This window comes from Lineus longissimus, chromosome 9 (assembly GCF_910592395.1).
Source record: "Lineus longissimus chromosome 9, tnLinLong1.2, whole genome shotgun sequence".
Taxonomy (NCBI): Eukaryota; Metazoa; Nemertea; class Pilidiophora; order Heteronemertea; family Lineidae; genus Lineus; species Lineus longissimus.
The window spans coordinates 3,923,593-3,948,587 of NC_088316.1; the positions used below are offsets into that span (position 1 = coordinate 3,923,593).

General features: G+C 40.0%; 2 protein-coding genes across 5 annotated transcripts in view; one reads left to right on the forward strand and one right to left on the reverse strand.

Annotated features, from left to right (window-relative positions):
- LOC135493223 (uncharacterized) overlaps window positions 1–17,982 on the reverse strand; it is a 210,670-nt gene extending 192,688 nt beyond the window's left edge. For both annotated transcript variants that reach the window (XM_064780333.1, XM_064780332.1), the window contains exons 1-2: window positions 17,911–17,982; window positions 10,164–10,412 (exon numbers count right to left, since the gene is read on the reverse strand). In XM_064780333.1, the coding sequence (XP_064636403.1) occupies window positions 10,164–10,261 (98 nt within the window). In that variant the 5' untranslated portion in view covers window positions 10,262–10,412; window positions 17,911–17,982. The remainder of the gene's footprint in view (window positions 1–10,163; window positions 10,413–17,910) is intronic.
- Window positions 17,983–18,050: 68 nt separating this feature from the next.
- LOC135493642 (short coiled-coil protein B-like) lies at window positions 18,051–24,495 on the forward strand. 3 transcript variants are annotated; one of them, XM_064781130.1, is made up of 7 exons: window positions 18,051–18,085; window positions 18,265–18,464; window positions 19,070–19,141; window positions 19,630–19,716; window positions 20,094–20,232; window positions 20,821–20,919; window positions 22,095–24,495. In XM_064781130.1, the coding sequence occupies exons 2-7, from the start codon at window positions 18,398–18,400 to the stop codon at window positions 22,123–22,125; spliced, it is 495 nt and encodes a 164-aa protein (XP_064637200.1). In that variant the 5' UTR covers window positions 18,051–18,085; window positions 18,265–18,397; the 3' UTR covers window positions 22,126–24,495. The 3 variants fall into 3 exon arrangements, with proteins under 3 accessions (XP_064637200.1, XP_064637198.1, XP_064637201.1); XM_064781128.1 differs by having other exon boundaries at window positions 18,065–18,148; XM_064781131.1 differs by lacking the exon at window positions 20,821–20,919 and having other exon boundaries at window positions 18,065–18,148.
- Window positions 24,496–24,995: the final 500 nt, after the last annotated feature.

Sequence of the window (24,995 nt, forward strand, 5' to 3'; positions counted from 1 at the left end):
AAGGACTAATGTGAACTCTAGTACACTTATGAACACTTCATGGAGCAAATGACAGCTTGTTGAATGAGGTATGAGATTTCAGGCCACAGGGGAAAAGCAGCACTCACAACCTTGTTCTGACAAGGTACTGGCCAGCAATAGGCGTACACAATAGTGCACACCGATCAATCTCTCTGACAGCACACCAAGTGTCAGTGACAGGTTGACACACACAAATTTCTTATTTGTTTCCTCTTGTTCTTTTTCTGCGTTCGCTCTGCACTCGGCGGTGTTATTCTCCACGGAGTGTTCCTCCTCCAAGGTTGGATGAGCGTGCGATAAAGCTGATAAAATGACAGCAGGTCCAACACGTTAAAATCAAAACCCAAGGAAAATAGAGCGCATGGTGCGAATGCTCTGGAATCTGCAAATATGATTCTGTCCACCCGATCTCACATGTTAGTTCTAAAGAAGGACTGAGAAAACATCACACAGGGCTGAAATTTCTTGAACATAAAACACCGATAGAGTCATCAATCAGTTTGAGCACCACCATGGGAAGGAGTGTCAGCCCAGGCATAACATTGTGCACAAGGGACTTCTACTTATTTGAACTTAGACACTTTTTTCTGCTTTAATCATGTTAAAAATAAATTTTCTTCCTTTAGAAGTTGTTCTCTATCTGACAGATGGTCTTGAAGGCAAGTACTCTACTAGGAACAACTTGGTCTCTGTGCACATTTTTAAAAAGTTTTCTATACTGTTAGGGAATTTCGGCCTTACATACTATCAATACTTCGTCCAGTTTGATCGAGGGACTGGCACAATATTGCTCAGGACTCCTGCTGAGCTGCAAAGGTCTGACACTGTAGGGCTCCCAAAAAGCCGCAATTGGAAAATGGGTGAAGAACTTGTCTTTGCAAAACATGGAATTTGTACATGATAAAAATGGAATTCGGTGATTTTAAAGTTTCAAAAATCAGATTAAATTGGGTTTTCAGCATTTATTCATAGAATTTGCAAGCTTGTCAAGCTTTTCCTCTGAAAAGGTATGATGAGTTATGCTTAGCACTCCGTCCATTTATCTTAGACCTTATGGACTTGGCTGCAACAAAGTCTATATAGCCTCATCCCAGTAGGTCCAGGTCTAATCAACTTCCCCCAACAGGAACGTCGAGTTACACTTGGCATGAAGAACGTGAATGACAAATCGCCAATGATAAGCACTTCGCATGACCCCAAGCAATTATTTGATCGACTGCTGGCTCGGAGGTGATTGTAAATGAAAAACTTATTACACACATCGCTGGCAATAGCGGCAGAGCACGATCGATACACAGGAAACAGCATTTGATGAGGCACAGGAGATCAATGAGAGTATTTTGAAAAACACATGTTATGTGGTCATTGATTAGCGCGGTGGCTGAAATAGATTAGATTTTATAACTTGAGAGGGCGATGCGATACATCATCCGACAGCGATGGTTATTGTTGGAGCCGCATTTCTGACAGCTTCAATATTCACATCGATACACTCATCAGTCACTGTTGACACTGGAATAATTCAGAATATTAACGATTTCGCGTAATCACTTTTTCAAGCTTTCACTGCGGTATCAATCTGTCCATCAAATGCTTGTTGACCTAATTATTTTTTAAGCTAAAAACATAAAAAACTTTCATGGTTTAAGAAAATCGATACAACCAATTTGTTATATTGTTTTGTTAATCAGCTATTTCCACAAAACGAACAAATCAAAAATAACATGCGCTGGAAATTTGCATTATCCAAAGGCCAGACAATGTTGAGTAGTCACTTTGAAAAGAAAGCAATGTTGAGTAGTCACTTTGAAAGGAAAGCAATGCTGAGTAGTCACTTTGAAAGGAAAGCAATGTTGAGTAGTCACTTTGAAAGGAAAGCAATGTTGAGTAGTCACTTTGAAAGGAAAGCAATGCTGAGTAGTCACTTTGAAAGGAAAGCAGCAATGTTGAGTAGTCACTTTGAAAGGAGAGCAATGTTGAGTAGTCACTTTGAAAGGAGAGCAATGTTGAGTAGTCACTTTGAAAGGAAAGCAATGCTGAGTAGTCACTTTGAAAGGAAAGCAATATTCAGCAGTCACTTTGAAAGGAAAGCAATGTTGAGTAGTCACTTTGAAAGGAAAGCAATGCTGAGTAGTCACTTTGAAAGGAAAGCAATGTTGAGTAGTCACTTTGAAAGGAAAGCAATGTTGAGTAGTCACTTTGAAAGGAAAGCAATGCTGAGTAGTCACTTTGAAAGGAAAGCAGCAATGTTGAGTAGTCACTTTGAAAGGAGAGCAATGTTGAGTAGTCACTTTGAAAGGAGAGCAATGCTGAGTAGTCACTTTGAAAGGAAAGCAGCAATGTTGAGTAGTCACTTTGAAAGGAGAGCAATGTTGAGTAGTCACTTTGAAAGGAAAGCAATGTTGAGTAGTCACTTTGAAAGGAAAGCAATACTGAGTAGTCACTTTGAAAGGAAAGCAATGTTGAGTAGTCACTTTGAAAGGAAAGCAATATTCAGCAGTCACTTTGAAAGCGAAGCAATATTCAGCAGTCACTTTGAAAGCAAAACAATGTTGTTAGTTTGTTTAGTGTTATCAGAAGAGTAGCGGCACTTGATGATACACACTCTTCCCTCCAACATTTCGAGCAAAACATGTTGTCCACTCTTTGTCAAGCTGTCAGTTCTTATCTGGTTGGCGATCAACCAGCTGTTCCTCACAGGGGCACGTTTGCACTCTCACCTCTGGTAGTCTCCTTCCTTGCATCGTCCAAGTGCTTTCTTCCCCCTCCTCACGCTCATGGATTCCTCTGCTAATGGCCTCTGCGACATCAGCAGCCATAGTTTCAAGTTGGCAAAAGGGGTGGCTTTCCCCACAATTAACAATCAGCTTTCTCATTGTAACGAATTCCAGCATGACCTGGGACGTATATCAGTTCCATCTGAGCAGGACTGTGTCTTAGCAAAGGGAACCAGTCCTTCTTAATAAGACCCCTCTGGAGTTTGGCAGCAAGGCCGACCGAATCTTAGTGAGGATTTGCAAATTTGCCTACTTTTAATCTACCTGAACATTACTCTGACAACCAAAGAGCATCCGATCTCCCCTCACCCTCCCCCACCCCCACCTTATATTACGTGCAGACAAGTTGCTCATTATCTCCCTGTCACTCATCAGTGGGTATTGATTACCATTGCATGTGCTCCTCGGTAAACATCATCTCAATCAATTACCCAGTCCACCATAACCTGGTCAAGTCACCAATACATTTGCAAACATTTTTACACAAAATGTACACAAAATTGTATCAAACTTCTGGTGGATCTTAACCAAGATTACAATCCACCCTTACTTGACTGATATCAACACAACATTTACTGACATTTGTACACAATATACAGTAAATTCTTTCTAACTCTGGATGAAACAGAACTTAGCCAGTTCTTATAGCCTATCTGAGCTGATTAATTGTGTCCTTTCCGTGAGATTCCCGATGATATATCGGTTAATGCACGCCTGCTTGATTCATAAGTCAGTGAGTCTAATTGGCATAATCGTGTTCATTACACTTATTATACACTCATTTAGTTTGCCCTGGGCCATTGTTTAATGGCACCAATTAATTGGAGGGCGAGAATGCAATTTATTATTGCAGCAATCCATTCGTCAAATTGTACAATAGATGCAATGTAAGAATGACAGAACAACATTCAGAAAGATCTGTGTAGGTATTTCAACAGTTACATCAGGTTTTCTGTTAAAACCTGATCGAGAAGTCTTCATTTTGCCCTGAAGTGGGATCAGACCCACAACCTTCGGAGCCACGCCAGAGCGGGAAATTCAAATCAAGTTAAAACTAGGTCAACGCAGATTTTTGCTAAGTTATGCCAACTGGGTAGTATCAATCAAAAATATAAAAACTTACCTTCATACAGACTTCCTCAACTTTATTTCAAGTCTCTATTTATTGGAATAAAGCGATAAAAAGCCGTCTTTGTAATTTACGCCGTTGGCCCCCTGGTGAGAAGAATTTAATTCGAGCTGTGCTAAATTTTCTGTCAGGGGCATTTCCTTTGCTGTTCTTCCTCACGGCCAGATTTGATGGTCGTACGGTTACAAAACATGCACCCATGTTGACGGATAGAGGGACAGACACCAGATTTGAAGTGCCTAGGTCTTACGGTAACAAAACTTGCAGCCATATTGACGGATGGAGGGACAGACACCAGATTTGAAGTGCCTAGGTCTTACGGTTACAAAACGTGCCCCATGTTGACGGATAGAGGGACAGACACCAGATTTGAAGTGCCTAGGTCTTACGGTAACAAAACTTGCAGCCATGTTGACGGATAGAGGGACAGACACCAGATTTGAAGTGCCTAGGTCTTATGGTAACAAAACGTGCAGCCATATTGACGGATGGAGGGACAGACACCAGATTTGAAGTGCCTAGGTCTTACGGTTACAAAACATTCACCCATGTTGACGGATAGAGGGACAGACACCAGATTTGAAGTGCCTAGGTCTTACGGTTGCAAAATACACCCATGTTGACGGATGGAGGGACAGACACCAGATTAGAAGTGCCTAGGTCTTATGGTTACAAAACGTGCCCCATGTTGACAGATGGAGGGACAGACGCCATTCTGAATAGTTATTTTACCAGCTCTGCTGACTTTCGTCAAACACTTGCCTACAAACACCAAACGCAAAACTATGCATGGTCAGAAAACAACACAGCTTCCAAATATTCAAAGGTTTTGTTGTAGCAAGAAACACTAGTTCAGGATGTAATAAAATATTGGTTCGGAGGGCAACTTGTATGAAGTATCCTGGGGGAAACTGGCCACCTTAGCCCTGGTGGTGGTAGGCAACCAGTCAAGGAGAGAAAACTCTGATATCAAACCGGGTAGTCTCGGCTCGTCAGCTGGGAAATGGCAACGAGACTAGGAGACGAAAACTCCAAAATAAACCTGACCGAAGATGGAGTGTACCGGTCATACTGGCATCCAACCGGCTGCACATGCAACAACAGTTTAAATACAGGCCACTTTGTTTCGTTGTGGCGTCAGACCTATGGTTTGCTAACAGGATTCCGCAACAGAATTGAACGCAGAAGAAGAAGATGAAGAGTTTGAAATACGTCTATTCCGATGCATGGATAGCATCGTCCATTGGTCGTGCTGATGAACAAATAAAGTAGAGAAATGGTGACGATATATATTTCTCTTTATTTTTAACTCAGTGATATTTTCACAAACCTGACATCTTTATATGAACTGACATGACTGATAAAAAAACCCAACCAACTGCAGAATATTGATAAAAGAGAAGCTGCTGGTAGAATTAACTATGTCTACAACCACCAATGCAAAACCATGTTTGGTGAGAAAACATCACTTCCATCCAAGCTATTAACTCTTTTATTGGCCTTTTGCCACTCTGGTTGAATAGCTGGGGTGCAATATTTTAAAGTGATGCATGTTTTAAAGAAGATAGAGTATGGCGTATTTACTCTGACTGCTCTGCTCGAACAGAGGCAAGCTTCAGGCTAAAATGACGAACCTGCCATTGCTTCTGACAATGAGCAAACTTGGTGGATGCTGAGGATGATACATTCAAGTAGATAACTGTGTAAGACGCTATCTAGCCAGTTGAAGGGGGCCTGTTATAAAGGCCTATTAGTGCAATAGGGCTATGTGAAAGAGCTGCACCAAAATAGGCTGAATAGCGTCTCCAAAGTAACTTCGGACTTACGTTGCTGGCTTAGGATGAATATTTAATGCCCTTGTCCGTTAAGGCTGCATATCTATAGACATCACTTGTGGCTTTTTTTTACCTGTTCTGTGTTCATGCGTGACCTTGTGATGCGCCTCATACCTTGTTCGGCTTCTTGGACACTCCCAATGGTTGTACCACTAACCAGGCAACATGCTTTGGAGACAAAGCAAACTGCAACACCACAGGTTCTTAAGGGTACTGCAAAAAAACTAAAACCATGCAATTGAAAGGGTTGAGTTGACCACTAACCAATTTCAGCTACATACCACTAACCACCCCCTAACAACACAAGATCATCAGCGGCAGAAATAGACATGATATTACAAAGTCAGAAACCGTTCCCATCCCTAACCAATAACATTGCACCCTAAAAGGATTGAGCAATCTTTGACAGGTCGACCGTTAATGCATGAAGTGACCGTGTGTTGACATCCCGTAGTCAATAATCGTGCAGGAATCAGATCAAGTCGAATCAAAGATGGCGGATAATATCATCTGGTGGAGAGCGATGTTCAATCGATGCAGTATCCGTGCAAAGAAGCATCAAGAATAAATACTCTAGTTTCACCTATCTAAGACCAGTTGGTTTATTAGTAGCGGTTACTATGAAATCGAAACAAAGTCCAAGCTGGAAAATGACGTCATGAGCATGCGACAATAACTACCTTAAATTCAAGTGCTTATATAAAGACGTCCATTGCATTTCAAAATGTCTGTCTCGTTCAAAAAAACTTTCATCCCTCTCAGCACATGGTGGTTGTTGCCGATAAACATGAGCCAATTTGAAATACTGATTCACATCAATGACAGGCCCCTGAGGGACTACACTTAATGACTGTATTTAGGGGAAACAAATTGACAGTGAATTGGCCTCTAATCCTGCCAGAAGCAAGAAACCGTCATTCAAATGCATAGTTTAACCTACACTCTTAAAAACAAAGGCTTTTGAGCTTTTGAAAAAGCCAACACAAATATGCACCCCAAAAGTGTTTTATCCGGCAGGGAAATCAAACACCTTCTGAATTTTTTTCACACGTTAAAAAGTATTCAGCGGTTTTCAATTTTCTGAAATTTTGTTTTCCAGATTTAAAAAAAGCTGTCCTGTATTAACCGAGGAATCTTTACTAACACCTACAAATGTACCATCTTAACTCTTTGACGTTAATCTACGTTCTGAAAAGTCATCTTTTGACTGCCAGAGACGTAGATTTACATTATACTTTCAGTTGTAGGTAAGAGGACATTAGATGGCTCCCTAATAGATCAGCCAAGTGATCTTGGCCAATGAGAGTCATGCTGGAGGAACTACAGATAAGGGATGGGTTAGACATTAGCAGAGACAACCAGTCAAAAAGTTTCAAATAATGCAAAGCGGTGTCGTCAAGTTTTGTTAAAGTCATATTTTCCGTGTTTCATGGACTTAAAAATGCCTTTTTAAAACAGGTTTTTGAACCATCTGGGGTAATTAGGTTTTAAATGACAGAAGGAGGTCTTATGGATTCCTGAAGGAAAATATTTTTTTCTTCTTTTGAACATGGCAGCCCCTAGGTGGCGTGTCACTGTCTTTAAACACGTCTTCCTGACACATTGAAAACAGACAACTAAAGGAAGAAACTGCTGCCTGATGCAAAGTAGGGCAGTCGGCCTTCACCCATATCAATCCTATTTCTACTTGAGGAATTCCAACAGCAGTGCACAACACCTGCCCTAAAGTGTCGAGTTAACGTTGGTGAGTTAAAATGATATGGTGAATTTCATTACTGTTTCATCGCTGTACATACATCCATTATCATCTGATAGCGCCAAGTAAAAAATCAATTAGGCAGCCAGAATATTGCCAATGAAGTAAAGCACCTGATGAATAAAAGAGTTAAATATTCGAAAATGCACGCGTGAAGCAACGCATTTATCATGTTTATACAATGTAGTATGGTTGATGTGTCACGTTAGTCTGTGCTCGGTATGTTCTCAGGATAGCGAGTGGTTGATCATATCAGATTTCAATTTTGATAGACTACGGGTTTTGAATTTCTATTCTAAACCTAGCCATCATACACACATCAGGGTTGACATGTGAGTGAAAAAACATTAACTTTTTCATTTCATAAAGTCATCATTGCAAATCGTTTTTGACAAAACATTATTTTGCTTTTTTATCAGCTCAGTTAGAACGAAACTGCCATTTCAAAAAAATGCACTGCAAACCTTCTCAATATTTTAGGTCCGTTTGTGACAGGAAAGCAGTGTCATACATGGCATAGGCTGAGCTCACAATCAGGAAGTAGCGGGATTGACTCTCGAAAGGATCGGCACCGTTAAATTTGTATCCTTGCTTCTCTTCATCCAGGAAAAGCTACACACTGGCAGAAAAATGTGGTAGTCAGTCCTCAGCGCCGCGCAAAGCAGCAGTTTGCAGTTACTCTGAGGGAGTTTATCGGCCAAAAGCTGTAGATAGGTGACATTGAGAAGCACTTTGGGTAATGTTGGACAAAGTGCTTTTAAAATCATCCTAATTATCATATGTTGCAACAGTTGGGGCTTAGAAAATTTCTTGATTTTCTTCCGTCATGACCATTGATTGATAGAAAATACTGCGCCATGGGTTCAACTGTACTTAACACACTTTGCCATCCTCCTGATACTAAACAATACCCTATAATTAGCGCAGGTGATGTGAATGGCGGGTGGAGTTGATCGATGCATTTTATTTTTTCACCAACAGCCAGTACAGCTATGACATGTACTTTATTTACAGTAATACCTCTAACCTGATGATATACTGTAAACTGCAAAAATTTTGTAACCGTAACATTTGGCAAATTTGCCCAATTTCACTTGGAGATAGACTAAATATTGCATTTGTTGGCGAAATTTAATCGAAAAATTTAATTTGAAATTTAAATTTGAAATTTAATTCTAAATTTAATTCTAAATTTAATTTGAAATTTAATTTGAAATTTGATTTAATTTTACACACAAATGTGACTCGCTCTACCAAAACTAGGCGCTTGTCGCATCTGAACTCGACAGGTTGATATGGACTTGTTGTTCATTTCCCTATTGTAGACCTATCAGTTTGTAATAGATTTTCACAAAAGGTCTACAATAGGGAAATGAACAACAAGTCCGTATCAACCTGTCAAGTTCAGATGCAACAAGCGCCTAGTTTTGTTAGAGCGGGTCACAAATGGTCTTACGGCCTTCTAAATATGCCTTAACTGAGCCGTTATGAAAAGCTCTATCAATATGAAAATTAAGAATACAAAATACAGCAAAATCAAGTTGCTTGGGATTTGAACCACAGACCTTTAGATTGTCGGTCAAATGCTCTACTGATAGATACATCGAGGTTCCTCGATTCTCTGTACAAGTGTGAACTGTAATATGATCGAATCATGTGATGAACATTCAGAGGTAGATTTATGTGTTAGGCAATCAGGTTCGTCCCTCACATATGAAAGACCGGTTCTTCTGAATATGATTCATGCCATTACTATGCTCGTCTACACCTTGAATAAAGCAGCATGCTCAGAAGAATTTACAAATCAGCCACCTCTATTAGCGAGATACTGAGTGGAGAGCTTGCTTTACCTGTAGGCAGAGCCCAGCAGAAATCGTGTTTTGTTTTCAAAGTGGGCACTCTTTTTTTTCAAATATTTAGGATGGGTATCACGAATAGTTTCTGGAAAGGAGACCTGGGAAAGCCTACACCAGCTACACACATGACGTGCCTTTCAATGTACAATGTAATTTCTTTGCCTATGGTGGGGACATGTTTTTTTCTTGCCATAAATGGCCTAATTCGGTAGGGACATATTGTCAATTGAAGTTTTAAATCAGAATTTGAAAGATTAAAATATGTGTCTGAAATTGCTATCTTTACCAGGAGGCAACACGTTTTGGGCTTTCAGACACTACTTGATGGGATTTAGGAGCAGAGATAAGTAGGTACAGTGCTTTTTGGCACTTGACAGTTATGATCAAGAATCTGACAATAAAACCAAATGCAGTGGAACTTCCCATAGCAGACACCTCTCTATTAAGGACAACCTCTCACTTGAGGACACTAGCTTTGGTCCCAAATTGGTGGTTTCCATCCTAAACAGGACACCTCTTTATTAAGGACAGCACTTGTCAGTCCCGAGGGCGTCCTTAATAGAGAGGTTCTACTGTACCCCACTTTCCAATAATGCACTAAGGGTGTCCTTAATAGAGAGGTTCTACTGTATCCCACTTTCCAATAATGCACTAAACTGGCCTTGCCAAGAATGTCAAAATGAACATAAAATGGAAATTTTAAGAAAAAAACTGAGTTCAAATTAGTTATTTTAGAAATAACTACTCATTAAAAGCAAGAAAATGATGCAAAAATATATTTTAGCTTACTTTATATAAAAGATCCTCCCAGCCGAAGTGACGCGTGCTTCCCATCCATCTGGTAGTCCTGTATTCAGACTGGTGACACCGATATCACTTCCTGCCATGATGTCTATGCGTAATCCACATAATCCGACTCATGTTACAGAAAGTATAGCATACCGGTAATCATTTCATATCCAAATATGAAGTATCAATTATGACCCAGTCGGTCGAACGCACTCCACTTATTCATAAATGTATTCCTCTGTGATTTTCCTGCAAGTACAAAATACAAATTGGGGTAATTTCTTCCCAATTAAAAACCCTAGAAAAAAAGACAGTGTAACCGTGGCATTTCCGTGAGCATTTTCTTTTCTCAATTTTTATGAATGCACCATCAGACGCAAACTTCAACGCAAACAAAAGCACTCACTTCAAGTCTATCACCGAGTGAAAAATCGAAAAGTCCTGGGGACATTGTGCTCACCTGGGAATGATTTAGTGGTACCGGTAGATGGAATGAGACATGTTAAACTGACTTTTTAATATGACAAAATGTGGCACCATCAATGACACTTTTAGAGTTTGACCTCTGTGGAATTGATAACTAGGTCAAAATTGACCGAAATTAGGTCAACTTGTACAGTTGAGGAGCACACATTTTGGATGTTTTCCTCGTGAGGCATCCATTCTCCCGGGCCTCAAGAAGCACTATCCAGGGCAGTCTGCTCGGTAAGTTGGAATACCTGAAAAGATTCTCGGCAATCTGGGGAATTAATTCTACTGTTCATACCAACAGACATGTCAGATCCTTGAAAAAAATCACTTTGGCATTTGATCAATGTTGCTGATACAAACATCATTACTTTTTATCAGTGTCACGACTACTATTGGATATTTTTGCGCAAACTCTGGTAAAAGGATAAGGAGAAAAAGTCATTCATCGGCATGAATGACATGACTGAAGAGATCACATTGTCACACAGGATCGGAAAATCATCATCAAAGGTAACGGCCGCTTAAAAAACTTTCGTGACCTTTGCAGTGATGGCATTTGGCCATGTTGGATCATGCAGATCAGATGGTCGATCGGATGGACATGGAAAGGGAAGGCGTCACCAAAAAGCATGAAGAAATCATTTTGAGTCGAAATGCCATTTGATTAGCAAAAGTAAACAATATTTTGAGATATACAAAAGGTCTTATGACGTAGGCATTAAGAAGTTGACTTTCACATGTTACAGTCAAACAGCTTAGGCCTTTAAAAGGGTACACTGTTCGTAATTACTGGTGGTCCAGTTAAATAGAAATCCACTAAATACACAATGCCGTAGTGCAGTTATTGTGAATACAAATTTGTTTAAACTTGGTATTCATAGTATTTGTATATCAGACTTCATATGGCAATGTTGATATTTATATTTAGTACGTATTTCCGCAATTGGACATTTTAAATTCAATTACAAATTCAACATTTTTAATGAACGGCGTAGGCCTTTAATGGTGTGGTGACATCAGGTGAACCATGCACGAATGACAACATACGTCTATCCCATCTATCTCGTCAACAAAGAATAAATTGATCGATGTCAACCCCCGCTTGCACTGACAATGTCGGTTTATGAACGTGAGCCACATGAGAATTACATTTTCCGGTAGTCAATTAATTAACTTGATGACATTTATCCCGTTAACCCTGTTGGATCATGAAGATGGATGTAAAAGGGCCTCTTATTTAGTATGTATGCAACGAAAGGGGGGAGCATTTTGTAAATTTGAGGCCGATTTTGTACTAGAGGTAGAGCATTAAGGGGGGGGGATTAAAAAGGTGATTTGTGTTTTTTATTCGCCATGACATGTCATATCAGTATCCCCATAGAAAAAGTAACTGGGATCCCGCTGGGACCTAATCGGGATCCCAGTCTTGTCCCGTTAGGAATTATGGTCGGGATTATTTTGGGATATGATCCGGGATCCCACTCACTTATGAACTGGGATCGCAGGTGGGATCCCATTGATATCCCAGTGGGATCCCACCAGGACATTTTTTCTATGGGGTACGTATGAAAAAGATGAGTTATTTACGGTTTCGACATTTTTCTCTCAAATCTTGATAAAGGGAGAGGATAAGCAATGACTATCTTGTTATCACGACGATCTTGATGTTTTTTTTGGGGGGGGGATTCTTGCGCAGTTTTTTGCTTCGTACGACATTTTGTGAGACCTGGGCCATTTCAATCGCACACAGACCTGGCTGCAATAAGCCATTCAAGATACTCTAAACCACAAAATTTTTGCGAGCGTTTTATTTCTGCAGATTTCACAAATATATTTAAATTTGCAAAACAAAAAAAAACGCAATAAAAAGTATTTCGATTGGAAAAAGCGACAGAAATTTGTAATCCGCTAAACAAAGAATCCTCAATATTTTAATTTTTTGTTTGTGAACTGCAGAAAAATAAAATGGCGCAATACTTAGGTAGTTATCAAAATGTTCATGAGCTAAAAGTTAAATTTGTTAATCCAGTTGACTCGGCACTTGGCAGCCAGGCACTGGCACAGGCCCAGATCTACCCTGTGATTAGCATTCGCCGCATACATGTACAACTGACTCATAGCGTCTACGGGCTTTATCGATTAGCTGAAATATTTTAGACAACAGATGGGTAGGGTACGTCACTCCCCCTGTTCAAGGAGCTCAAGTGATTATGGGTGCACATTTATGCGAGCACTTCAATTGTCTAGTCCTACTTGTGCTACGAACGTAAACTACACGTTTGCCTTCTCTACATGTACTGCAGAGAAATCACTCTACAGATCCGCAGAAATTGACTAAGAACCGTATCAAAGGAAACCTATAGCCAACGCTTATAATAATGGGGAGTTTTGAATGGTCCAATTAAAACCTAAGGCGGGAATAAGCTTCCATTGATAAATTTTTGCAGTTTCCAGTTCCCCTCAGGTAGTTGATTATGTAGCCAATGAGCTGCATAAGAAGTAAACACCAATTTAGTTATTTTACCACATAAAGACTTGTGCCACGCATGGATCTCTTTAAGGTTTAAAGTTAAAGTTTTGGGTTTATAGTCTGATATCAACTATGATTGGTTATAATATCATCCCACTTTTAACCCCGGCCTGTCCTGAAACCTTTCAGTAGACCACAGATGAGCTGCTCAACCAGCGCTACAACCTGAGCATTTCTGACCGGTACCCATTTATACACCTGGGTGCAGAGAGGCAAGTAAGACCACGAGACCTGCCTACAGTCTCACGCCGACAGTGGGGATCGAACCCGGAATCTCTTGACTGCCAGTCAAGAGTCCCAGCCACTACACGAGAGCGGCGCCTACGTCATGACAAACACATCACAATCATTGCGTCCTATTACTGGACCGGCGCTGGGGTGAGCACCGGATCTTGCACCATAAAGCGCATACCCAGTCTCGCGCCAGGCCCCAGTAACAACGGAGTCAAGTAGTCGCCAAAAAACTTAAAATAGAACATGAATTTGAAGGTTTCCAATTGTTTTTATCTGTTTTTAGATTTCAACAAGACTGTCATGTGGACTGATTACTATGATGCCCAGTTCCAAATTTTAACTTGCATGATAACTGCACTAGGGCAAGATCTAAAATTTCTACCTGTCCCACAAAAAATGAATTGACAGGAATGAGCATGGATGGCGTAGACCTTAGTTTAAAAGCACAGATGATACAAATTAATGCCAAGAATGATTGGAACAAAAATGTATGACTGTTGTATGACATAGAGTAGCTTTCTGCCGACTAAATCAGCTATAAAAAGTTTTGTAACCATAACTGTTTGTTGATATTCTGATGACCTAATTTAGGTGTTATTGGTAATCACAAGAAATTATTCTGATTGATTTCTGAACATATTGATGAGTTTTTGCCAGTTCCACTGTGGGAGAGGCTGATCCAAGATAACATTGCTGCAAAGAGGGCAGGGACAACTTTCACATTTGAAAATTGCAGGAGAGCTCTGTTTATCACTGTGAGGGGCTGAATCACTATCCATCATGTCCATATGAGACAATAAATGCCACCAATGAATATTCATAGGTTGGAGGTTCCAGGCCTATCAATTAGACGCGAGTATGTTTTTAACTATCAAGTACATATTTGGAGAGATATTGAAGAAAATATTTGCTGTGGCAAGTCTACAGATATAAAGAAATTATTTGATGAAAAAAATTAATTTTGAATTTTGCTAATTTGGCAAGAGCAGTGTTTTGAGATTTTTCTGCCAGTTGGCTGAAAAGAGTGGAAATATCAATTTGTCCATTATCAAAAAATTTCCGTGGTCAACTACCAGTTTACTTTTCACCATTTACTTGCCCGACTGTCCGGAATATCATATCAAAATTTCAGATCCACTACCCCACACAGTATTTGATGCGTCGCGGTCAGACATGGACAATTTAACTGTTAAAAGGCTTAAAAAACAATGGTGATCTTGTCTCATACATTACATCTCTTTCCATGAGGAGTGATAACTGCTCCCCAACTTGCCCCAATGAATGATTGTAAATGGGAGTGATGGGGCTTTAGTGCATGTAATAGGATAAACATGTTTCTTTTATGCTCAGCATAATATTATTAAGTTCAGCATAAACACAAGCCATTTGTCAGCAAAATCTAACCTCATAACATCGTAGCCCCGCTATCAAGAACACCCCTAGGACTGACAAATGGTACCCTTAAATCGTGAGAGGTGTCATGATTACTGAGGTCATATTCAATGGAAATTACTAATTTGGGACCAAAGTGGTTTCCTTTGGGAAGAGTGTCCTATCAAAATAGGCTTTGCACTCAAACAATATACTGTATAAATCCACTAGGACACCCTCGGGACTGACAAGTGTTATCCTTCATAGAGAGGTGATTAGAGAGATCAAATTGAATGGAAACAACTACAGTAGAACCTCTCTATTAAGGACACCCTCGGTACTGACAAGTGCTGTCCTTAATAGAGGTGTCCTGATTAGAGAGGTCAAATTGAATGGAAACAATCAATTTGGGACCAAAACTAGTGTCCTTAATAGAGAGGTTGTCCTTAATAGAGAGGTTGTTCTTGATAGAGAGGTATCCGCTGACAGAGGTTCTACAGTAATTTGGGACCAAAACTATTGTCCTGAATTGTCAAAAGAGGTTGTCCTTGATAGAGAGGTTGTCCTTGATAGAGAGGTATCCGCTGACAGAGGTTCTACAGTAATTTGGGACCAAAACTATTGTCCTGAATTGTCAATAGAGGTTGTCCTTAATAGAGAGGTTGTCCTTGATAGAGAGGTGTCTACTTAGGCAGACTCTAAGTGCTGTACTCATGTCAATCAGTTTGACAGCCTTTTAAAAACCACACTGACATGACTGACAGGGCAGAATCCTAGCAGTCGTGTTGTCTTATAACTTTGTTCAATTAATTTCACCACTCGACTCCATGAAGCACTGTACATTCTCTAATTAGATCACCAATAACTGAAGTGATTTGAACTACTATATGTTACAGTTGTAAAAACTGATGCCTGGAGCAATGAGAGCCCAATTTATTCTATTCCGAGGGTTCTATCAACAATTTCATTGCATGACATTTTACAAGTTACATGCAAGTACAGTAGAACCTCTCTATTAAGGACACCCTCTGGACTGACAAGTGCTGTCCTTAATAGAGAGGTGTCCTGATTAGAGAGGTCAAATTGCCATGGAAACACCCAATTTGGGACCAAAAAAGTGTCCTTAATAGAGAGGTTGTTCTTAATATAATAGAGAGGTTGTTCTTAATAGATAGGTTGTCCTTAATAGAGGTGTCCTCTGAGGGAGGTTCCACTGTATGCACTTGGTTTTAGAACACATCACGATTTGTGCAAGAAAGGTTTATTGTTCAAACATATGGTGTAGACAGTGATATAAAACACAACATAATAGACTGTTGTGTGCATGTATTTCAGTTCGCAATAAAACCATGATTTACTGGTGAAAAACACAAATTCTCTGAAATTAGTTTACCTGCCAGAAAATAGAACATGAGGAGGCATTGGAAAATTGTCATCATCAGGTTTTGAGCTTCACTTTTAATTGTGTTTTTCTGCTGCTCTGACCCTGTCCACAAGTCTTGATGATAATTAGTGAGAGAAAAAAAATATGTAAAAAATATGTGTTATGTAAAAGAGATCGACTGTTTTGGTGCAGGCTCAAAATTAGGTGAGGGCCGTGACAAGAACCATGACATCATCATTTAGTGGCCTCACTGCCTCCTGATTTCACTTTATGTACAGTAGAACCTCTGTTTTAAGGACACCCTCGAGACTGACAAATGTACTCAATAGAGAGGTGTCCTGAATAGAGAGGTGAAATTGAAGGGAAACAAGCAATTTGGGACCAAAATTAGTAGCCTTATTAGAGGAGTTGTCCTTAATAGAGAGGTGTCCACTAAGGGAGGTTCCACTCTACTAAAAGTAAAGATGGCTTGGCCAGCCAACATTACTACCGTTTAAAATCATGCTTTTACTTTTAGGTCAAGGATTTTAGAATAGGTATATCATGAGGTTTCCTAATGAAACCTTTTCCCGTTATATGTGATGTACATAGCCTTTAAAAATACTAGTGTGGTTCAGCTCGAGTAAATTGGTATAGTAAAAGACCAGTAAATAGGCTAATGGAAACTTATAGTGAAGATGTAAATCAATAAATGCATGAAGAACAATAAAAAAATGTTCTGTCATTGTCAACAGGAAAAGTCAATCAATAAGTACAAAGGATCTGTGACTTTGATACAAAAACTTCCTCAAGTCACCTCAATAAAATACAACTGTATGATGGAGAGCAGAAAGGTCAACTTGACTCACGCTCGGACCATTTTTTTAATGTAACTTGCAGTATTTAGTGGAACATCCCTTAGCGAGAACCTCTCTAATAAGGACACCCTCTCTATTAAGGACACTAGTTTTGGTCCCAAGTTGGTTGTTTCTATTCTTTTGAATCTCTAATCTGGACACCTCTCTAGTTTAAAGGACAGTACTTTCTACTTATGTGACAGTCCCAAGGGTGTCCTTAGTAGAGAGGTTCTACTCTACATGTACAGTAGAACCTCCCTTAGCAGACACACTCTGTTAAGGACAACCTCTCTACTAAGGACACTAGTTTTGGTTCCAAATTGGTTGTTTCCATTTAATTTGACCTCTGTAATCAGGACACCTCCCTGAAAAGGACAGCATATGCCAGTCCAAGGGTGTCCTTTGTAGGGAAGTTCTACTGTATACTCTCATCTCTGCATCTGTGTCATAAAAAGTACCTGCACTAGAAAAATTAGAATTGGCTCTCTGCGTATTCTTCTTTCAAAAAACAACACAAGACAGCAAGAGTAATTCATAAAGTGATGGAGGCCCTATTCCACAGATTTATCAAGACACTAGTTAAACTCTTTTTTAAACAAATCCAAATCACCATAGGCTAGGCTACTAAACTATTCACAATATGCAAAACTCCTAATCATTGTTCAACAAAGACAATTAGTATAAGCCACCCCCTGGGCCGCGCCACCCCCATCAAAATCGAATTTACTTTCCCTAACAGTTCGCTAATCCAATCTTGTTCGAATATGCTCATACCACACCGGATGACTGCACAGCACGTGGCCATATGCAAATAAGTAACGGAGTTCACAAATCTTGAGCCGTCAAAATTAATTAAAATGAAACAAACATTACGAAAACATAACGCACAGACAACACGAATCGCAGAAATATGAAACATACCAAGAACTTTTAATCCTCGTAAAGAAAACAAATATCCAATGTTCATGTTACGAGAAATAAGACGTATTTGTGAATCTCATATCGCCGCGAAATGCGACCAATGCTGGATTTATTGCGGTCTACTTCCCACTTTCGGTGACGTCATCGTGGTGGTCACGTGGTACACAAGTCTATGGTAGATTTTCATTTCTGATTTCCTGGTTTTGATAAAATTCGTCGAAATAATAACACTTTAGAAGTAAATTATTTAGAATTTATACGTTATGTCGATAGAGCTGTACTTTGTGCGTATTCGTACCAAGTTTTATAGCGATCGGATGAATAGTGATTGAAATATCTACGTTTTACTTCCAGAAAATTTCCCAATCCGGATTTTGGTGTGTGGATTTTTCCTGGGACTTGGGTGTTTTTCTGGAGTCTGGCCAAGTGACTTCGTTGAACCATTTTCCTTTGCCCTGCAGCGGAATAATCACGCCCTCCTGGTTCTATGAGGATGTCTGATCCTTCCCAAATCAACATGTATAGTGTTCCATTGTCGAGTGACAGTGATTCAGGTGAGTTCTCACGATGTGGTTACAGCGGCAGCGTAACCGGTATTGTCCAATAAATAATACTGTCATAACAACCAGTGTTCCTTTCCATTCACCTTCCACCTGGGTGCAAGATGTGTATTGTTATGGTCAAATCCAAGTATTGTGACAAACTTAATCTTTAAGTTTGCTGCTGGCCTCTTCTGCTTGATATAAAAAGAGGTTTGTATGGAAAGGACAAAACTTGGTCATGACAGTGACTCATCAACTTGTCTTAATGTTAATTTAGTCACTGCTACACAGGTAATGGCTCCTTGGCAATAACACTATTGCAGTTTGATGTTGATATTACAGATCTCGATGGCCTAGTGGTTAAGGCGCCCGCCTCGTGAACGGAAGGTCGAAGGTTCGAGGCCTGCTGGTAACCTCTTTCCGATGCGGCCGGTTGGTTAGCCGCCAGCTTGTTAAATATAGGGTACAAACTGCCTTCTCGCCAGGCGCCTGGCATTAGAGATAGGAGTTTGGAAGCAAAGAGCGTCTCATAAGCCAATAAGCTGGCTGGCCCTTTCATTAGGGGTGACACTATAATAAACAAACTTTACTTTTATAATCGTTCTTCCTCTTTCCAGATGCTCTGGCGCATAATGACTTATCACAAACGAATCAGAATGACACGAATCTCAACCACACCATAACACATAGTGAGTAGGAATTGTGCAGTGGTCAACGTGAACCTGTACAGTAGATCCTCTGTATTAAGGACACCCTGGGGACTGACAAGTACCATCTATTGGAGAGGTCAAATTGAATGGAAACTACCACTTTGGGACCAAAACTAGTGTCCTTAGTAGAGAGGTTGTCCTTGATAAAGAGGTGTCCCTTAGTGAACACCTCTGTTAGAAGGATATCCTCTCCAATAGCGACAATAATAATCTAAGTTAAGGAATCTTCGGGTGGCTTTCTTGAATGAGAAATGTTTTGGCCTTTCTGAAGTTCAAGATTCTTAATCATGTTAATGTATGTTTTCTTGGTATGATTCCTCTCTCCAGCTCTTCAAGTTGGGCAAAAAGTCCACTCGGCGCATTATGCAGGTACATTTTCTGTGGGGACTGATCCATGAGGTTTACTGTAATTCGATTCTGGCTAAAATAAAGGATTGAACCCTACTGACTATTATCGTTTATTTCAGGTTTAGATCCTGATGCAAACCCAGATGATGAAGAGGAAAAGCAGAGGCTGATTACACAAGTCATGGAGTTGCAAAATACTCTGGATGGTGAGTTTGCTGAAAGCTGGAAACAAAAGTTTTTTAAGTCTATAGTAGAACCTCTCTTTTATGGACATCCTTGGTACTGACAAGTGCAGTCCTTAATAGGGAGGTGTCCTGATTAGAGAGGTCAAATTGAACGGATTCACCCAATTTGGTACCAAAACTAGTGTCCTTATTAGAGAGGGTGTCCTTAATAGAGAGGGTGTCCCTAGAGAGGGTGTCCCTAGAGAGGGTGTCCTTGATAGAGAGGGTGTCCTTAATAGAGAGGGTGTCCTTAATAGAGAGGTGTCCCCTAAGAGAGGTTCCACTGTATATGCTAAGCTATTTCAGCCTTGATGTAATCAATTGAGAAATCCTAAACTTTACCTTATTCATTTCTCCAGATTTATCACAACGGGTGGATTCTGTCAAGGAGGAAAACCTGAAACTCAAGTCAGAAAACCAGGTGCTTGGCCAGTATATTGAGAATTTAATGGCGGCTAGTAGCGTATTCCAGTCGACCAGTCCAAAGACGAAAAAGAAGTAGGTACTTGAGGTAAAGGGTATCGGTTCTTCTACTATTAAGCATGCTTGGACAGCTTCAGTCTTGATGTACAGCATGGATATTATAAATGTTGTATTCACACGGGCAATGTCAACAGAAATGTATCTGTTTCCCAACCAACTTCCTAATTTACTGAGAAACATGTTGTTTCCCAACTTACAGAGACAAATGTGTACTGTTTCCCAACTTACTGAGAAACCGGTTGCTTCCCAACTTACTTAGACACATGTGTATCTGTTTCCCAACTTAACGAGAAATGTGCTTCCAGTTCCCAACTAAGGGACTTTGCATCAGTTTCCCAACTGACTGAGAAAACAGGTGCATATGATGTAGGCCTCCCAACTTCCTAAGCAGGAAAGCGAGGGACAATTCTTAAGTGTTCTAACAAAAATGGAAATAAGGCAGATCTCTCCAGGATGATCACGGCTGGCCTGCTGCCTCTACTTTAGATATTTAGCATGCTTTGCACATTGTTTTGTATAACTAGTAGCATAATGTTTTGATATTGTCTGTAGATTTTAGCATGTGTAGCTCTTTATTTAGCATGTTTAGCCGATTATTTTCAGAGAGTATCGCTCACTAAGTTGGACTCCAGGCTTGGATTCCTACGCGCGTTCAGTATTGGGTGGAAACCTCATGGCAGCCATACCCGAGAACAAACCTGAGTAATGGTTTATACATGTGGCATAAACATAACAACCTCTGGAAGTGGGCCTCCTCTTTCGGTGTTCTCTACAAGGCCATTTGTCAGGGCGGCCTACTTGGAAACTTACCACCCTACCTTGCTCTCGAATTTTGTAAAGCCAAGGATCTCTGTATGGCCTGGCTACCCTACCCTACACTGGCAAAACTTCTTGAATATCAAAAGTACCACCCTACCTCGTTAAAACCCTGTGGAGAACCCTGCTCTCTGTACAAGGCAATACCTTTAGGAAGTGGTAATTGAAATGTCGTCTGCTTTGAAAACTTGGGTTGGAATCCTACTGATTTCCATGTCGCGTATAATAATGCCTCTACTCGCTCTCGGAAGTGGTTGTTGAAATGAAATTCTTTCATTTCGTTGCTCTGGGCACTCTTACTTCCCTGCAGGCTTGTTATAGTTGCTGTGTTTTCTGGAAAATAATGCTTCTCAGTTATACTGCTGTAGGAGGGAAACTTGTTGGATGATTGGAACGGTCAAAATCTGTGCTTTTTTTCTGTGTATGCAATGGTCTAAATATCTTCAGCTTCTTTTTGCTTTGGTGTTGTGTATTTCAGCTGTTGCATGATGAAATCCTGTGACAATACTTCGAACTAGGGATCATTTTCCAACTTAATTTGAATCCTTGCTGCCCAATGGAGAGACCTTGAAGATGACGTCATAAACCCCCCCCCCCCCCCCCACATTTTGGAAGTCAAATGTAGCTCAATGCTCCACTCGTGCACTTTGTTGTCAGCTCAACAGTAGCAGACGTGACGTGCGGTGACGTCAATTATGACGTTAACTATGACGTCACCACACTTGGTACACTTTGTCGGCAACATCAGGGACATGGATCAACATCAAAATTCTGTAGATAATGATGGCCATTGGGGGAAGTTAACATGGGATCACTGTTAATATTTGAAAGTGACCAAGATTCCAACAGTTTCTAAACTGACTGAATGTTGTTTAAAGTTGAACTATCAGCAATACACCATCAGTGGAAGTCAATAAATTATTCATACTTTATTAGTCATTAATACATTTATTTAGAGGAAGGGGTGATATCAAATATCCTGACAGTTATTTTTTGGAACTGACCATGAACCTTGCATTCATTTTAAACATCTTGTTTAAAAAATATTTTTATAATTTCAGATCTTCGGGGAAGAAAAAGACGGATAAATAGTTGAAAGTTTTCAAGGACTCTGAAGATTGCTTCCTGTGACGTTGTAATGGACAATTTATTACCGGTTATGGCATTTAGTTGCATTTTATCACGGTCAAGTTCTTAATGTTGAGATGCTTGTGGCTCAGTGTTATGCAGATGAATCAGCTGAACAGATATAGACAGTGTGATGAATCAAATTGATATTTCTGGTTACAGGCTGCAATAGACTTGCCGGAATCCTTGGTGACAGGTGAAATTGAGAGTTAAAAGGAAGTGAAAGGAGTATATTGATGGCTTAGTAAGGATTTTCAGTCTCTCAGTTTTCTCTTGTCAGTTTCTTTCCAACTGCCCTATTCTCAGTTTGTTGTCAAGTGAATAAATGACAGAGTCGATCACATGTACAGCACATGAAACATGTCAAGGGAAAGGTGTGCCTAAAATTTGTCAAACAAAGGAATCTGATGATACTGTAGACCATTTTTGGCAACCCTGTAACCTACATATTAATTTGATTCCCTCATTGGTTTAGAAAAGTGCACAGTACCATCATGCCAACTTAACTTAAAACAAGCGAGCCAAAAGACTCTGTTGTGGACCTGGTCCTGCCATTTACGTTGCTTCTACAACATAAATATTGGGCAGCTCCCCTGACATTTTTACGTGTTTTCCTAAAATTTGCGTAGGTCTGTGCCATCCTGTAGCCTTTCGAGTTTACTGGCATAACAGTTTGTCTGGTGCAAATCAAACTAAATAGTCACAGGTTCAAATCGATTTTGTGCCAAATGAATTGTAAGCAATTAGTTAATTAATGAGGTTGTTAATTTGTCTGTGTGATGGTACTGTGCATTCGTGACTTAAAACTTTAGAGCAAAATTGCTCCTGGAAAACCAGGAAATTAATCTTCTGGACATGAAAAGGGATTCACAGACGGAAGGACCATGGAACGATTTGTAAATGTACTACATGTAGCCAGACATTGGACAAGTTCATTGGATTTTTCTGGAATATTTGCCGTAGTTAAAGGATTTGCCTTAGTTAAAGGCAGACTGGGACCACCATTGGTTTAATACTCTATCTAGTCAATATAAGTTGACGTATCATTAGCTTCATTGTGATAATTTTTTTGTGCGGCACAGCTTTTTTTTCAAAGTTTGAAAATGTGCTGGTCGTATGTATCACTGGTGTACAGGCTTACTTGTTGGCATTTGCTGATTTGTGTAAATGTAGCTTACTTAAAACACACAATTGCTCACACCATATCAAGAATAAACTTTATTGCATGTACATGTAACTCTGGAAAGTGACCACCAGTAACATGCTAGGCCAAGCGCCGTCAAGAATCGAAGTTGACCACCCTGTCATCTTTTGGTGAGTTGAAAGCAGACCGTTGACTCGGACATTATCAAAAGCTCTGTAAACAATAATGGGGGAGTTTGATCTATTGCGGGGAAAATATTGGAGCCCCAGAAATTGCCTATGCTACTGAAAATTTGCCCACTCTATCACACACCTTTTCAAAACAATATTGGAGGTCTCTCGCTAGATTGAAGTATTTTATTTGAGCTTTAAAATTGTTTTAATACCGTAACACTTTTAGCCTTCCTACTTCTCTTTCGCCAGAAGCATTTTCTGTATATCAGCTTTTGTTTTGATAATAGTATTTATGGATATACATATAAGCTATAGTCAAGTTTGAATAATGTTTTGTAAATAAGGAATTTTTAAGTTATTTGTAAAATGCGTGATGACTTTAATACTGGTCGTGTACGTAAATCCTAAAATCTTCTCCTTTGAAGGAGGCAGAGAGGCACAATGTCAGCAGATCACCATGGTAAAAGGTTGCATATTTGACCAATTATTAGCAGTGCTGTGAGCCAATTGCTGCAGGATACATTGGATGAAAAGATCTGGTTCATAAAAAGGACAATCCCCAACATTACATGTAGCTCACAATGTCTCGAAATGTGTATTCATTACTAGTATCAAGAATTGATTGATGACTAGTCTTCATTAATTCTTGCTAGTATTTAGGAGTCAGTGTGCCAGTTTGGTTTATCACAGGATGTGAAAATAATTGAGACCTTATTTTCCCGGTAAACAGAGAATTGGGGTGTTCATAGCATAATACAATGTCAATCCAACAAAATCGCTTCATGATAGGTTGCTGGAATCTGTGAAATCATGTCTGATTTTAAAATCTACACCCCAAATTTCTATTTCTCAATCTATTTGCACTCTCTGTTGTCCTTTTTGGTGCAACTCTATCAGTGAAGTCAGTTTATCACTTGTCTATTCAACTTATCAGTGTACATTTCAGCTGCAGTGTCACTTTGATCTATGTAATGCTTTCCATTTACCAATAAATGTCTGTATGTCTACAAAAAAGAATTTTTCATTGTTAAGTTCATCGTTTATTTCACCATGCTGGCCTAAGGTGGCCGTCCAGGAGAGTTGATCCAGTGATCTCCACAGCTTGGTATTCAGTCCTGCCTCATCTCACCACACCTTTTGCTGTTTGGCTTAGAAGTTTGGGCAATCCTGCAGTGAGCTGTAGTTGGATGGAGTTACTGCATGTACATGTGCAGTGGCCAAGTGCTGTGTTCATCACGTCAAGTCCTGGCCTAAGGTGGCTGTCCAGGAGAGTTGATCCAGTGATCTCCACAGCTTGGTCTTCAGTCCTGCCTCATCTCACCACACCTTTTGCTGTTTGGCTTAGAAGTTTGGGCAATCCTGCAGTGAGCAGTAATTGGATGGAGTTATGGCTCAGTGCTGTGTTCATCACGTCAAGTCTCTTTAAGTGGACTCCTAGATGACATATCCGTTATAAGGTGATAAATGATCATTGCCTCCCTCACCTCTGGGGGGGTCGGATGTGATCCAGCTGAGAG

Coding starts and splice junctions, on each gene's coding strand:
- LOC135493642 (XM_064781130.1), top strand. CDS start 18,398: ATGAGGATGTCTGATCCTTCCCAAATCAACATGTATAGTGTTCCATTG. Junction 19,717..20,093: donor GTTGCAAAATACTCTGGATG/GTGAGTTTGCTG, acceptor TCATTTCTCCAG/ATTTATCACAACGGGTGGAT. Junction 20,920..22,094: donor ATACCCGAGAACAAACCTGA/GTAATGGTTTAT, acceptor TTATAATTTCAG/ATCTTCGGGGAAGAAAAAGA.